The 16,214-nt window shown below is 33.8% G+C and overlaps 1 protein-coding gene across 1 annotated transcript; it reads left to right on the top strand.

Annotated features, from left to right (window-relative positions):
* The first annotated feature begins 441 nt into the window (after positions 1-441).
* Positions 442-11,997, top strand: LOC128989755 (protein yellow-like). The gene is made up of 4 exons (XM_054411791.1): positions 442-479; positions 2,963-3,358; positions 9,010-9,195; positions 10,556-11,997. Exons 2-4 carry the CDS (start codon positions 3,118-3,120, stop codon positions 11,380-11,382), a joined length of 1,254 nt encoding a protein of 417 aa, XP_054267766.1. The 5' UTR covers positions 442-479; positions 2,963-3,117; the 3' UTR covers positions 11,383-11,997.
* Positions 11,998-16,214: the final 4,217 nt, after the last annotated feature.

Below are 16,214 nucleotides of genomic sequence, written 5' to 3'. Positions count from 1 at the left end.
TGAGAAGGGTATTAGACCCAGATGTCTTTGTGTACCGATGATTGATGCTATGCAACAAAAGTTTGACCATTTACCAGGGAACTAAAACTTCCCTTTTAACATTTTACAAAATCTTCGAAGTTCCAATTGCGCACAAACACTCAAATAAACACTGCCTTACGAAATAATAATAGGTTTTCATCAAAAATTGTTTTCACTTCAACAATTTTATACGTATAAAACGGTAATTTTGTCGAAACAATTTCACAAGATCTTTCACTTGGCACGTTGGCGTTTAAAAAAGTAGTTTTTCGATTTGTACGAATGGTGTCAGTTTTGACCATTTGCATCAGTTTCGCCATTTGCGAAGTTTTCGCCTTTCCCAGTCCCCTTGACCGGCGAGATGGTTCTTGTTGTATATAAGACTGAGAGAGAGTTGGGACAGTCACAGTGCGTGATGGATACAGTGTCGGTTGTGTGCCTTTTGGCGGCGCTTGCTGGTAAGTTTATCACTACAAAATGCATAAGGACAAATTGTTTAAATGTATAAATCCAATTCACAATTAACTTAATTTGTAGAGGCAACAAGTTTTTTTTTTATTCAAATTATTTTTAGATTACCGTAACACTATAGTTTTGTGTTATATTTGTGTGTTTTCAGTAAATTGGGTATTTTAAAAGTTATTTCTGTTAAAAGGGAATAGGCCAAACCCTATTTCGATCTTTAGATACCACCATTGTTTGCCAGAATTATGACTGAGCCCATTTATCAAACCTATGACCTCCGGATAAAAAATCTTGCACTCAAACCACATAGGTTTTAAAAATATTTACATATTCAATTAAAAATTATATAATTTATCATTCAGTGCAACAATTGATTGAAAATGTAGATGGAATTCAAAGATAACATTTGAAATCATGACGATATTTTACAACTCTGAAGATAAAATCTTGATATTTAATAGGGCTGAGCCTTCAATTTTATTGTACATCTTTTACTATTATTTCCAAAAGTAGCTATGGATTCAAATGCTATTTGAAATCAATTCGGAGAATATGTCTGAATTAAAAAAAAAAATATATATATATATATATATATATAACTGATCTAATAAAACCTAGTTTGAGCTTTTAACTGATTATGCAAAATGTATCCCATCGTGTATTCCTTATGAATCAATACTCTTTTGAGTTATGAATCAATTAAATACTTGGGTAATAAAATGTACCAGACTTAAACCATTATAAGTATAAACAATGGTTGCAAAAATTCCCTTGTCTTAAATATAAATTTTAAAATTCTTCATCGAGCTTTGAATATTGAATTTTATCTTTAGTTAAGTTTTCTTCTTTACGAAACATGTTTAAGAGTGTAAAATACAAATCGGAAGAAATATTTTATTCGTGTTGAAACAAGGCTTTCATACATTTATGCTGTCTCCAATCATGGATAGTACTACTCTGTGGTCAATGTAATACTAAATTCTATGATTACAAATTAACATTGAATAGTTAGTGTAAATTTAATGGTTGTTTTTTCACATTCAGGACTTGGTATGAAAATTGTAAACGCATTCTTCGTTTAAATATTGTGTTAAAAAATCGCGTCTTCCAAAAAATGATGTATAGTAAAACTTTAATCTTTTAGTACTTTTTGTTATTTTATCAAGTTCAAATGTTAACATGAGGTATATTAGACTTAGACAAGAATAAATACCTATTGGTTTTAAGCCCTGGCACTGTATGGACGGACATTTCAAAAGTTTTTTACTCTGCTACATTAAGTAAAGAAAACTATTCATTGTGTAAACTTATTTATTTTCAAAATATTTTTAATTAACAATCAAAACTATATATTATAAAATGACACTTAGAACAAGAACTTTGAATGCGTTAGGAATAAATCTGTCTCTAAAGCAAACTTCTGGAGATGGTCAACAAGTTTAGATTGTGCTGTGAATAGTAATGTTCGTATGTCAGATGTGCTGCAAAGTAGAACTCAAAGTTCAACAATGGACTCCCTTCTTTATATTCAAAGTAGGGAGATTATTTGAAGACATATTCTTTATTCTGTAAACAGATTTTATCGTTGAATAAACCTTTGAAGTTGAGATTTACGCAACAACAAATTTGAGTACAATTTGTAGCAAATAATAACTGAACGACTAAACCTAATAATCTAGATTTTTAAATTGTTATTTGGGGTTTCAAATTAAAATATATTGAAGTTGGATCAAAATTAAAATTTAAAACTCTATTTTAGGGCAAAACTGTTACAGGATTGACAAGTATGACGATTTCAGGTTTTACAATAATAACTCAGTCTAAAATAAATAATTCAGGGTGACAAAATAATCCATTTCAGGGTGAAATGTGTTAGCATAATACTGGACGTATGAAACTTAGAATATTTTCTATAATAATAGTTTTATCTTTTTTGAAAAGCTGTGTAGTACTAACGTTTTTATCAGCTTGATCAATGTTTAGCCATAGTTTAGCTTATTGATTGTTGTTTTAATTATTAATTTGTCTCATATGTTTCAACGCCACTAACATTTTGACGTTTCTTGTAGGGGGCGGTTCAACAATAACACAAATGTTAATTTTAAATAAATTAAAACTGTATAGGAAAAAATATAAAAAAAGTCTTCATATCTAGTAATTTTGTGCCCAAGCTAAACCCGATAGTATTCTACGGTTTATTATTTCAGTACTTTATTTTACAATGCATAAATATTTAACATTGTCAATCGATAAGTTAACATAGTAAAGCTTTTGTATGTTTTCGAAATCACACGGAATAGTTGTTAGGTCATACTTAATCAACGCATCGAAAATATATTGGTGATTGCCAAATTGTCAACCATATTCTAATGGACCTTGTATAAGGGATTTTTTAATATTATTTGACTTCACGTATACATAATTTATTGAAAAAAATCTTTACTATTTAGATTAAAACTTGAAATCTATTTTTCAGCTAGTAGTTATGGATACTCTGTGGACCCCAGTTTTGGAGGGAAATCAGTGTTTTCTCCCGGGTTTGAGGAGAAGCTGAACTTCCCACCTCCGGGTTACTCCCCGAACAAACTGCCCGGTGCTCCTGCCCCAGACCACAAGCCCATCTTCGAGGGTATGCCCGCCCCCGTGGCCGCCTACCCGTCCAAGTTCGGCGCCGTCCCCACTGGATACCCCGCCAAGACCAACAACCTGGTCGAGAGGTTCCGCTGGAGGTTTGTGGACTATGAGTTCCCGTCTGAGGAGGCTAGGTACGCCGCCATTGCCCAAGGTGCCTACATCCCAGAGAACAACTTGCCCGTGGGCATTGAACTGTGGCAAGACAAGATGTTCATCTCCGTCCCCCGTTGGGCTGGAGGTAAATACGAATTGGTTTCCATCATTTTATCTTATACCTCTTAATCTTATTATTGTATATTATCTTGTGCAAGTAAGAGTGTACTACTATCCAATGCTGAAATATACACGGACACTTGTCTGCATTACCATTATCAAATGCAGATAGGTAACCTAAAACGTTCGCCCGAAGTCACCACCGAATATCTGCAGACTAAGTGAATTGTCATTTAAATGTTTGGACTTTCAGTAAAATATTCTCTTAAAATTGAAAGATGTATTTTATATTCAAATGACATTATTTTAACGAGTGCTTGGATTCACTGCTTCAGGGAAGGTAATGAAGTATATTTATTGAAATGTTAATAGATTAGTATGAAATAGATACATTTGCCATATTTGATCAAAATGAATCCTTAATCAACAAAATTACATCAGTTAATTATTTTATTCCACGTAAAAATAACATGAATTTAAAATGTACAGTTCTTATTTAAATTCTCTCCGAAAATTAGGCTTACAACAACGCTTCGAAATACTAATTTTTGATCAATACAAAATAGCTTTGAAAGAAATTGCAAAATATTCTTTTGGTTTCAAAAATGGAGGAAATAGTTCTATTATGCTGGTTTGCAAACTCTTCGAGCAAATACATGTTTACGTGATTGTATTACATTCCACCAAAATATAATGATTTTACTCTAGTTATAGTCTTACCTGAAGCGGTTAGAGCTGTATGGGGAATTCACAATATGGGCCAGAATCATCGTCAGTTCCTATTAAATAACTTATTGATCAGCAGAAACCCAGTTCCTATTAATATACGAACATTTTAATCATCGATTTAAATGATAAAGTCAAATTTTAAGGGTCGTAGTTCCATTTTAAATGAATATCTTAAGTCATTACTAGTTCAAAATGTTACCATAGATTATTGGGGAAAAGGTTGACGAATAACACTGTCATATAAGAGCGTTTCTATGTGTTTAACGTTGAGTGTGCTAATATTGACACGACACGTATTTGTCTTTTACATTTTGTTTGGGTTTGGGATAACATCAATAGTGTACGACCATTTGTTCAGTTTTGTATAAATAGCTCTTTCCTGGTATTAAAGAAATCAACGTTTTTATTCGTATTGAAGAGATACATTTTCCTTTATTCAATGATCAATGGGTTACAAATAATATTATCTCCGGTTAGTGGTAAACGTTTCTCGAATGCAGTTAAGTTTTTATGCAATTCAACCATTGATTCTAACTGAATCATCATACAATTAAAATAGAAAAATGACCTTATATAGGGATTTCATTATTATTTGTATCTACCTATCTTCCAATATAACAACAATTAAGCATCTTACTTAGTATTATTGTAAATGCAAAGGCGTACATTGTTTGCCATGATGGAAAGAGTGTTTTTGATGGAGCTTACATGAAGACCATCACAACAGTAAAATATAATCGTACGTGGAACATTGGAGCATAAACACTCACAATTTACTGCTTCTGTATAATTTAATTTCACAGACCATTTATATAAAAGGATGGGCTGTGTTCAGGGTTTTAAAATTTATGGCTTGAAATATTCGCCATCGTAATGTGTAAATATTCGAAACAATTTTTTGGGCAATGCTACCTTTGTTACCAACTAATGAAAAAGGTCAAAAGTCACAACAGCCTCAAAAGAGCTAAAACATATTTTTGCATTAATGCAACATTTTTATAACCTGTATTACATCGGTATATTCAAACGTTTGTTATCGTAGGGCCCAAGAGTTGTTTGTGTATATAATTTAACTCAAACTTAATATAATAATAAAATAGTATATAAACAATTACATTAAACAAAAAATGAAATATGTTGAAAAACTCGTCACAAATTAAATATTGGTACATGTACTATGAATTCAGTCAACATCAAACTTATAAACGATTTTGCGGTTCAAAGTTTGCAGACTATTTATTGATCGACAGAAGCTAGGGTGCAACGTGATTTAATGTCACGTCATTAGATTTCTCACTCCCTCTCCCCAAGGATAAGTTAATCCAACAATCAAAATAGTAGGGTTGTTGTACTACGTTAACACTTTAGTCAGTGACTAAGTTCTAACAAATATATTTAAATACTACAACTCAGACTGTGTTGTAATATTTCTTTTATTTGTGTACATATAAGAACTATTTGTATTATCTACAGAAATGTAGTTAGGGGGCTCATGGGATTAAAATCACACTTTTTTAAGTCCTTTAGTAACTTTGTATTTAGCAACCTTATAGTCAAATATAAACAAGTCAACACGTCTATTTAATCAAAGAGAACAGAATTGTTATAACAAAATAGATAGTTGTCTTTATTAAACACAAAATAATTGCTGAAAGCCAACACAAGTATCGCCATAACTACTTGAACTGCACCGAATACAAAGAAACCGTTACAACACAAAACCTGTGTTAGATAACCTGTCCCCCATAAGTTACAATTACGTCAACATCGGTGATATCCTTAATTGTACGCAGCTACAAACGCGTGCACTGCGCAGCTGTAGCTGTAATCACTGCGCAGGTTGTCGGTAACCGCTGTGCGTGCGCATCTTGCATGTCTCGTGCAGGAATCCTAATTGACAGGACAGTCTTATATCTTATGTAAGCTTGTAGGTCTCAGCTCCATTTTTAATTTGCCAATCAGCCGACGGCGTGTTGAGCCACCGCTTCAGCGAAAACCACAGATGCAACGAGTCTGAACTAGGCCGCCAGATAATCTTCAATAAAAAATCGTGTTACACAGTCCTGTGTTAATGACAGTGTTCCCGTCACAGTTAGGCCGTTCCCACAACAGTCCCGGTCATGGTGAACAACTTTCGTGGTGACGTATTTGTCCAAACTGTTTTTCACAGTTCATCAACGTTTGAAACTGATTGATCTTTCGTTTCCACACGTCATGATTCAGCGGGTTTTTCTATCTGGTTGTGAAGATGAAAAATGTATCCCGTTATAAACGTATTAGGTGCATAGGCGATGACGAGACATTTTTTTAACAATTGGATAGTTTATTTTATTTGTATACCCACCCAAAATAGAATGCATTTATTGATGTGAACTTTTGGGAATTAATAAAATTGAGCACAATAACAATTAATGTTTGCAATCAACATTTTCAGTTTACAGTAAATGTTTCGGTTGTTTATTCACTTGTTTGTTTGTTTGGCATTATACCAGATATTTCAATCGATTTGATTGGTTTTATCCGAAACAGAAAATTTAAAACGATTTCGAAAGTTCAAAATCTGTAATTCTGACTAAATGGACCGCATTCCGGTTCATAAACAAAGCTATTACTTTTTAACTATACTGCATCATAATATTTTCATGCTCCAATAAAAGTGAAATACTTTGAATTGTGTATATTAAAATTTAGCTAACGATTTCGCTTATGAATAATAACTATTACAATTTCATAACCAATAATTACAAAATGTATAAGTTTTCCTTGAGAAAGTATCACGGTAGTTAGTATGTTTGGTACAAAAACTACCTCACCAAACTGGAAATATGTACAAGTTCACTGTCAGCTTTTTGCTCGACTGATGTGAGTCAAAACCTGATTACACTTTCATACACCGCACGCCCATTCAATCGTTCAATTCCACTTCATTTGCACCACTAATTAGTCAAGAGAACCAGCTGAAAGTGAGAATTCACTGCAGCGTAAAGATATAAAATTAGCAAACCCGCCGTAGCGGGAAGTCAATATGGCGGGCGCAAAAACCCGTCCACACGTGCGACACAGTGATCTTGGCCTGGTCAGTTGTTGGTTGTTTACAGCGCAGGCGCGTGGCGGAGCAACGGCCCGCGCGGGGACATTGCACATGCGTAGTGAAAGGGGCGTGGCGCGGGGACAACCGGTCTACGCTGCCACTTAGCGTTATCTAAGCTAATGTCCGTTGAGCTATTGAAAGGTTATGCACAACAATGACTTAATGATGTCATTATGCTATAGCATTACCACAAACTACTCCTGGAAACGTATAATCTTTATTTCATCACACAGCGATTTGGGGCGTCCTTCATTCTACCTTGACCGGAGGATATGGCGGTAATATGGAGATTTCGAGGTGTTCTATTCGACCTTAGATACTTTTACTTTCATTTTCTAAGTCACTAGCGGATCTTGTGACATTCGTCTGTGTTTTGGTTGTATTTTTTCATGAACATTAAAACATTCGTGATTTTATCTAACGTGTTTTTAATATGTAAATATATTAAAACATGTTCAATTAAATACAATGGAATCAAATCAAAACAGTCCCGGACTAAAACCTAGGACAACAAATTTTCATTGTTAATTGTATAGGAAGCATAAACATTTTCATCATCACGAATGTGTTAGGGAGCAGATGTGAGCTATTTTGATATTTCAAAATATTCAACGTACACAATTGAAAATGCCTTTCAACACAGTTCTTTATCTCAATTAGCGATCTCATGATATAAATCTTGACAATACATGTTGTGACATCACGGCATGTATCGCGTGTAAGGTCGTGACGTGTGTGACTGTGACGCATGTGGGTGTTCCTAACGAGGACCTATTTTATATGGAAATTATAAATTGTACATCTAATTGTACATTAAATATCTTATTATACATATTAATATTGCTCGAAAACGCTTTAAAACCAAAGGGTCGATTAGTTGTATTCAAACAATATGTTTTTTGAATTTTATTTTTGTAAAATAGTTTAAATTAATGCCTCTAATAACTGTTATACTATAATACACAACCGTTGTACCGTTTGTGAAATACGAATCAGCACAATACTTCTACTAACACTTTATACTGTCGTCATTAGAAACTGGAAACCAGAAAAGAGAAATTTATAAGTATACTTTGTCAAATAAATGTTCACACTTGGAGTTGTGTTGTAATATTTCTTATTGAGGGGCTCTACTTCTTTATTTTAACATTCCCTATGTCCTTTTAATCCGTAAAATCTTTGATCCACTGCTTTATAATATACATACTGTATCTTCAAGTTTGCGCTACATTAATTAAAACTAGAGGCCGTCCAGTGGTCGAAAACTCAACCGAAATTGTGTAATGTGCAAATTTTTCTATTTACACCCCACGCTGTAAATAAAACATGTGATTAGAATTTCTTACATTTGTTTTGATTTGATGTTTATATTTTTCGTAACCACCATGGCAACCCAAAAGACCCATGCTGATTTTAAAAAAGTTAGAATTAATATGTTTGTCTTTATTTACTACCCTATTTTAATGTATAAAGGGATTCTGTACATCTACAGAAAATATTTTCTAACAGTATGCGTAGATTTTCCCGCGATGCACACGAGCAGAGAAAAAGGGTGTCAAGAAACATGCTTGCCTATTAATATGTAGGATTTTGGTCTACCTGAGGTTTACACGTCTTGAATTAGGTTTTTTCAGCCTTCCTCTTCATCAACATTATCTTCCACCGTCGTCCTCCAGACCAAATAACATCTTACGCCTTTCTTCCCTAATTTTCACCACCCCCTCTTCTCCATAGTTCTTCTCATTGTTTACTCTTCTTACTTTCTTATCGTGAAAACTTTGCATTCTTTGTAGGGGTTTTAATAACTTTTCCCAATTACAAATTGATATATTTTAATATCTTCCCTTGACTTCCAGGTGTACCTTCGACCCTGAACTACCTCCCTGTGGACGCCGCCCCCGTGGACGAACCTCGCCTCATCCCTTACCCTGACTTGGCCGGCAACGCTATAGAAGACTGCGACGCCCTCACCACTGTCTACCGTATCAGGGTCGACGAATGTGACAGACTTTGGGTCTTGGACTCTGGAACCGTTGGAATCGGTAAGAAACTCATAACTGTTTGGAATTGGTTAATTTGATTGAATACTGTAATGAGCTCAGTGGCGATAGTAATTTAAATTAATCACACCGATTACGTCTATTTTAAGACCGTACATCAGAAAGGGATTATCTATTAAGAAAAAGTTAAACAGAAGATTATACTTTTTGCAAGCAATAGGATGATATAATCCTGCAGCTGAGAAGCCTATTGTTCTGTAGCAAAGTATTATCCACCTTAAAGTTAGCATCTTAATGAGTCGGAAAGTAGTATTATCCGTAAATAACTTTTTCATCTTTGATTTTAGATTTCCAGTATAGTTAAGAGACCATTATGCGATTTGAAAAGTAATTGTAGGTTTTTATTCGTTTACTAACCATTTCGATAGATTTTTTGGTCATGATTTTAATTGTTTAAACCTAAGGTGATTTATCAATTAATAATAATAAATCATGAAAACACATTTTTAATAAGCCACTTACAGGACTTCTTTTCTAATTCTTACGGAAAAATTTGGTAAACGCAGCAAAAGTTATATAACAATTTTTTTTCTACAATTCACAATAATTTTCTAATCCCCCATATACATCATTGATATCCATAACAGATCCACATTATACGTTGTTTAGTTTAACAAATTAGAAAACTATTTAATATCATGTAGGGAAAACAAGTACTGGTAGTCGCAAGTAGAGTTAATGAAAACGGATATTATCATGGCAATAAGCTGTAATGAACAATAAAAGCTTGCAATAAAAGCTCTTCAATTACATGTGGTACCATTTAACTGATGGTGTAAAAACCACGATAATGGCATGCAAGCACTTGTAACAGTTCATAATACGTTATCTTTGTAGTTGTATGCAACCTTTCATAAATACCTCTGAATATTTAAATAACATGTTAAATAAAGATAAGATTTTGGATAATGTCGTTCTAGATTCGTTTCTTTGTGTAGATAATTGCAAACCTTTTAGCATCAGAATTTACATAATTTACAAGTGAACGTATTTAGTATTTTTACATCAACAATGATGGTTTTTGTGATTGTATTTACTGACGTCAAATTCTTTTATGATCAGACCTAAAATTTTGATTACCTAAAATATTTACGGTGCCAATTTAATTAAAATAACTTGTTAAATTTAAATTTTAACAACATTTTAATTCCATGCCCTAGTTTTCATGACTAATGTTTTTTACCAGAGGACCAACAAGTTCTTGATCCCACTATAAACATAACATTCAGACTAGAGCATCCGGGATTTTTTTGAAGTAATAGTAATAGGGGCTCGTTAGTAGTATTACATTTGAAACACATATACTTAATTATTTTTAAATTAATCAATCTTGTATGCACAGGTAACACGACTCAACAGGTTTGCCCGTACGCGTATCACGTGTTCGATCTTCGCACCAACCAAAAGATCCGCAAATACCAGCTGAAGGATGACGACATCAACGCCAACACCTTCATCGCTAACATCGCCGTAGACGTGGGCAAGACCTGTGACGACACTTTCGTCTACGCCTCAGACGAGCTGGGCTACGGTCTAATCGTCTACGACTTTGCCAAGGACGATTCCTACAGGTTCGAGCACGGCTTCTTCTTCCCCGACCCTCTGGCGGGAGACTTCAACATCGGCGGAATCAACTTCCAGTGGAGCGCTGAGGGTATCTTCGGCATGGCTCTGTCAGCTCCTCAACCCAGCGGGTTCAAGACCCTCTTCTTCCACTCTCTAGCTAGCAACCGCGAGTTCTTCGTGTCTACTGAAGTTTTGAAGAACAAGGAGAAGAAGGACGAGAGCTACCACGACTTTTCCGTCCTTCCTTCCAGAGGACCTGGTGGTCACGTGACCTCCCAGGTGATAGATGAGAATGGCATCATGTTCTTCAACTTGATCGACCAGAACGCTATCGGTTGCTGGGACACCAGGAAGCCGTACAGCAAGGAGAATCTGGCTGTCGTCGCCAAGGACGATGAGGGTCTCATCTTCCCCAGTGACGTCAGAGTAGACAGGACCGGTACCTTGTGGGCGATCTCTGACAGGATGCCAGTACATCTCGAGGCTTCCCTGGACTTCAGGGATATCAACTTCAGAGTTTTCTTCGCTCCTGCCCAAGCTCTCATTGCCGGAACTGTCTGCGACCCTGCCAAAGTCAAAACAAACCCTCAATATCTTTACTAAGACTGTGATGTAAAATATTACAATTTAGACATATCCTAGCCATATAACAGTTAAAACCATACATACTTTTAGGAGAGAACATTTTGACTTCTATGGTAATTTTTTAAAGAACTTGTTCCTTTTCCATCACATTTAAAATAGTTCAAGTTTTTATCAGTCATATTCATTCATATTATCATATCATTAAAATCATGATATTTGCTACGATAGCTTGTACAATGACGGTGTGACTCGAGTGGATTCCTGATGGAATTCCCTGCAGAGTTTACATTTCAGGGGAAAATATAAGTGCGTACTTGTTTTTTCATTGATACTTTTGTTTAATTCATTGATCAAGGCGAAGTACTTAACTATCAGGGTCGTAAATTTCCAAAAAGGAAATCTTGTATTTACACAGTTCGATTAGTTTACAGGTATAATTGCAATTAGCGTTAATTATTTCTGTCAAATCAAACAAGCTTTGGTAGCAATCATGATTTGCCCTTCGGTGAATTAGGGATAATGGTTTTAATGGAGGAAAGTAAACTAACAAAGGGTCAAGTTGCCGTCAACAAGATACCAAAGTTACGGTGCTATGTATAAATGTACATAATAAATACATTTTTTATACTTAAACGTGTTGTCTCTTTATTTATTTTAATGTTAAGCGTTATTAATGAAAAAGGTAATAAAAAGGTAAATTTGAATTTACATTATACAATAATGCCAGATGCTTTTGAAAAGCTATTGTGTGACAAGAAGGTGGTCTAAACTTTATACCAAACAAACTTTAAAAGTTCATCCCATCATGTGATTATTATATTATTCGTAAGGAAACCAAACAGAATATTTAACCAAACTTACATAATTTGCCTGTATTAAGAGTCTTAAAAATTAGTGGTAACTTAAGAGACGATTTACTTTAAAACTTTGTCACCGTTTATAGACAAGTCAATATTTTCCCCCAGTGTATATTTGTTTGTTTAAGTTAACAACATTTTCAACCAAGAGGTGATATAATTTTTGTTTACAATAACATCAATCTGTTGTAAAAAAGTATGACTAATTATCAGCTCCAAGAAAAATCAAAACTTGGCTCAGAATCCATCCATTGAAATAGAATCTGTGCACGTAACTAACATCCTTTGAGACAGTTAAAGAGTTATTAAAATATTGTCAGTGTTCTACATCCGCAATTCGTAAAAAAGCTAACATACTACAGTACAATGACTGAAGAGGACAAAGTCCTAAAACAGCCTCAGTCCTGTAGGGTTTCAGCTCGCTGGACTGGAACATCACGACTAAGGAACGAGCTAACATATTATAATGCCTGATTTACTTGCAACACATTAAAATGATATATAATGTGGTTCACCAATGAAATATAAATAATAAAGTAATTTTGATTCACTTTGCACTTGAAAGCACTGTTTTCCCAAAATATAATTTTGAACTGGGTTTACCGACATATCTTTTTAGCGAATTTCCCTACAGGGAAGTAGCTATTAGCGTAGGTGGCACGGTAAGACCTAGGCTCGGGACCGATTTACTCTTTCATTTTGATGTCCCCAGAGGCCAAAAACACAATTCGTTTAAATTTTTATACATATATATATACGTCCGTGAACGCGATAACTTGAGTAATTTTTGTCCAATTTTGATGAAATTATGCTTAAAGGTGTAATGTGGGATACAATTGAAGGAATTCACGAACCAGCATGATCGGATCATGGGAACGGGGTTTTGGGGGTAAAAATGGGTTTTCTTATTTTTGATACTCAAAACACAAAATTTCCCAACTTCTCTCTAGACCATTTTAAAGAGCTTAAAAAAATCATTTAGTATACCAAAGTGTTTTTGTACGGTTATTAGTTACGGAGAAAATTCAAAAAAATTGCAAATTTAAAATTCCCATGTTATTTTTATAGAGGATATTGTAAAAGGTTGTGGTTTGCTTGTTTATGGAAATATTTTGATCAAACTTGGCAAAATTAGTTATTTTATACTAAGCTACGTTATTAGCCTCCGTGTAGCAGCAAAACAGGTACTTGTTAAACCTAATGTTATTTAAATAGATTTAATTTAAAATCAATTGAGGCAAATGGAAATTCGCTCATTCAACAAGTTTGCTGCGGCGGGGGTATTTTTCTTTTTTCCATATCAGGTAGTGGAAATAACGTATCAGATGTATCAAAAAAGCTAGATTTTCATCAATAACTTACAAGCTTAGAGAAGTTAACTGTCTAACCGAAATTCTGGGAAGGGCGTAAAATAATGTGTAAAGTTTTGATAAATGATCATGATCATTGCGCTTTAAATACAGGGTCTGGGTAAAATAAACGTCTGACTGGCAGTAGTCAGTATCGAAGTATTGAAGATTTCTTACTCCATTCTGTAAACATTCTGTGTTCCATTGTGTCACATTGTGTGTGTGTGTGTGTCCATTCTGTGTTTTAATGTTTGGGTTAAAATGCGCCCAGTTTCGGTTCATTATTGTGGCAAAAAAAGAAAATTCTCGTGCTTGCTAAATATTTTAAATTATGTTACAATTTGATGTTTTCACAAAACAAAAGATACTAGTAAAGTTCTCTAGACTCCTTATTAATGATTTAAATGAGTGTTACTGTTTATCTAAATTGTTGCATTTACAAGAACTTTGTACTTTTTGCTAACTTACCACATTTAGAAAAAATTAGAATTTTCTCGCTTTTGTTAAGCAGACCATTTAATATAACTAGAGGTCACACTATGGTCGAAAACTCGACCACAAATATGTAATGCGCAGACTTATCTGTTTAACCCCACACTGTAAACAAAACATGTGATTGAAACTTTTAATATTTTGTTGTTATTTCATCACCAGCATGGCAACCCATAACGCCCATGTTAAATTGTTTAAGTTTTGAATTAATTTTTTGTTCTTATTTTTGTGCCTATTTTAATTTATAAAGGGATTTTGCAAACACAGGTAAATGACTTTCCAACAGTATGCATAGATTATTCCTGCGATGCACACGAGATGATAAAAGATTTTCAAGAAACATGCTGCTTATCAATATATAGGATGTATTACAGCTTATTTTTACAACAAACCTTGATTTCAGGGAGCCCTTTTTCCGTTTAATAATCTTATATTCGTTTCACGAATTTTTAATATGGATAGAAATAAATGTTATAAATGACATTAAACTTTTAACATATATGGTCAAGAAATCCAAATAAATACCTATTTATAAACACAAACTATTTAAAAGTATGATTGTAAACCTGCAATAATTCAACAATCGGCTCGCATGCGTATGAACAAAAACATTCAAGGCAGAAAAAGGAGATACACATTTTGATGTATAGACTGGACACAGTTGCCTCTACTTAAGCCCGAAGTAAAATATTGTTATGTTATCAGAGGTAAAAGCTGGAGAACATGTAACTTCGAACTTTACTGTTACAGTGTGCCCAAGTAGACAGAACTTTCCATAAAATGGCTTCAGAAGAACATCTCCAGTTTCTAGCTCACCGAAATGGAATAGTTTAAATTGCTGTGCATTGCTAGTTTGATTTTGTACATCATCAATGTCCATCAATACCAGACATCTATCTATCCATCTATATTATTAATACGCTACATAAAACTTTGTGAACGATAAGGTTTTTTTTTTTAATATTTAAACCCACATATTATATACCAAAGTGTTCGTCTAGGTGTGTAGATTTGCAAACTGACCTTACATTTTTGTAAAATTCTTTTGGGCTCTGCCCCCGGGGCCTTTAAAGGTTCCATGTTATCCTTATGAAGAACATATTTGTTTACATTATGGTCAGCTGGATAATTTAATTGATGTTAATATTTTAGTTGCAATTTAAGGAAACGTGTGCTACAAACATTTACTGACTTGTTTTAAATGAAAAATACTTACAATTTGAATTTGTTTTGGAGTAAATATTACAATGCAAAAAAGCGAGAAAGCCTGGACAGTTCTATATAAGAAAACTGAATTAACACTGTGCTGAATTTTTTTCAGCGATCATTGAAAGAGCCGATTTACAAACTACCGAAACATAGGAAACTCATACAACACCATGTAGAAGAAATATAAATAATTTTTTTAGAGTTTATAATCGTTATCATAGACAACCTAATGCGGCTATGAGTGGGAAACATTTGTAGGAAACACTAAAAAACCTCAAATTTTTAAAAATAATAGTTAATTTACAAGAAATGTTGATTATATCGAACTGTTATGTGCATCGTATTTCCATAATCTTTGAGTCGACTCTTTTAAAGTCATCTGAAATTATGACTGTTATTCGTTTTAAAATGACGCCTGTAATCGCTATTGCTCGAATTCGAGCGACAGACACACTAGTATTTTTTAATCTGCGGTTGATATACCTAACTAATTTACCCTCATTAGCATGATGTTTTATGCATAAGGGTGCAAACATCGTTACGTTTAAATTTTAGTTTTAAAGGGAAGGAAAATGTGAGAGGTGTAAGAGAGTGATTAAAACCTTTTATGCATATTAGGTTTTAAAGTGTCTAGTGGTTTACAATGATTTTCATTGAAAGTCACTTACTCTTGTTTTAAAATCATAAAAGTTCTCGACTACAGTTAGGGTTGCATCTATTATATTATATTAATGAGTGGAGCGTAGCGTCGGAGACCTTGTATGTAGTGTAAATTATGGAACATTCCATAATAATTAATTATAGAATGTCCCTATAAATTTTATTGATTCATATCATATAATCTGAAATTGTAATATGTTTAACTAACCAGTGTAAACATTTAAGTGCGACACTCCGTATTGGTAGAAATTGTAAGAATTAGTTTCCAGAGTGAATGAAAAGG

This window comes from Macrosteles quadrilineatus, unplaced genomic scaffold (assembly GCF_028750875.1).
Source record: "Macrosteles quadrilineatus isolate MER2022 unplaced genomic scaffold, UCM_ALF_1.0 Scaffold_3__2_contigs__length_128488019, whole genome shotgun sequence".
NCBI classification, from domain to species: domain Eukaryota; kingdom Metazoa; phylum Arthropoda; class Insecta; order Hemiptera; family Cicadellidae; genus Macrosteles; species Macrosteles quadrilineatus.
This window is presented reverse-complemented; position numbering and strand designations above follow the sequence as displayed.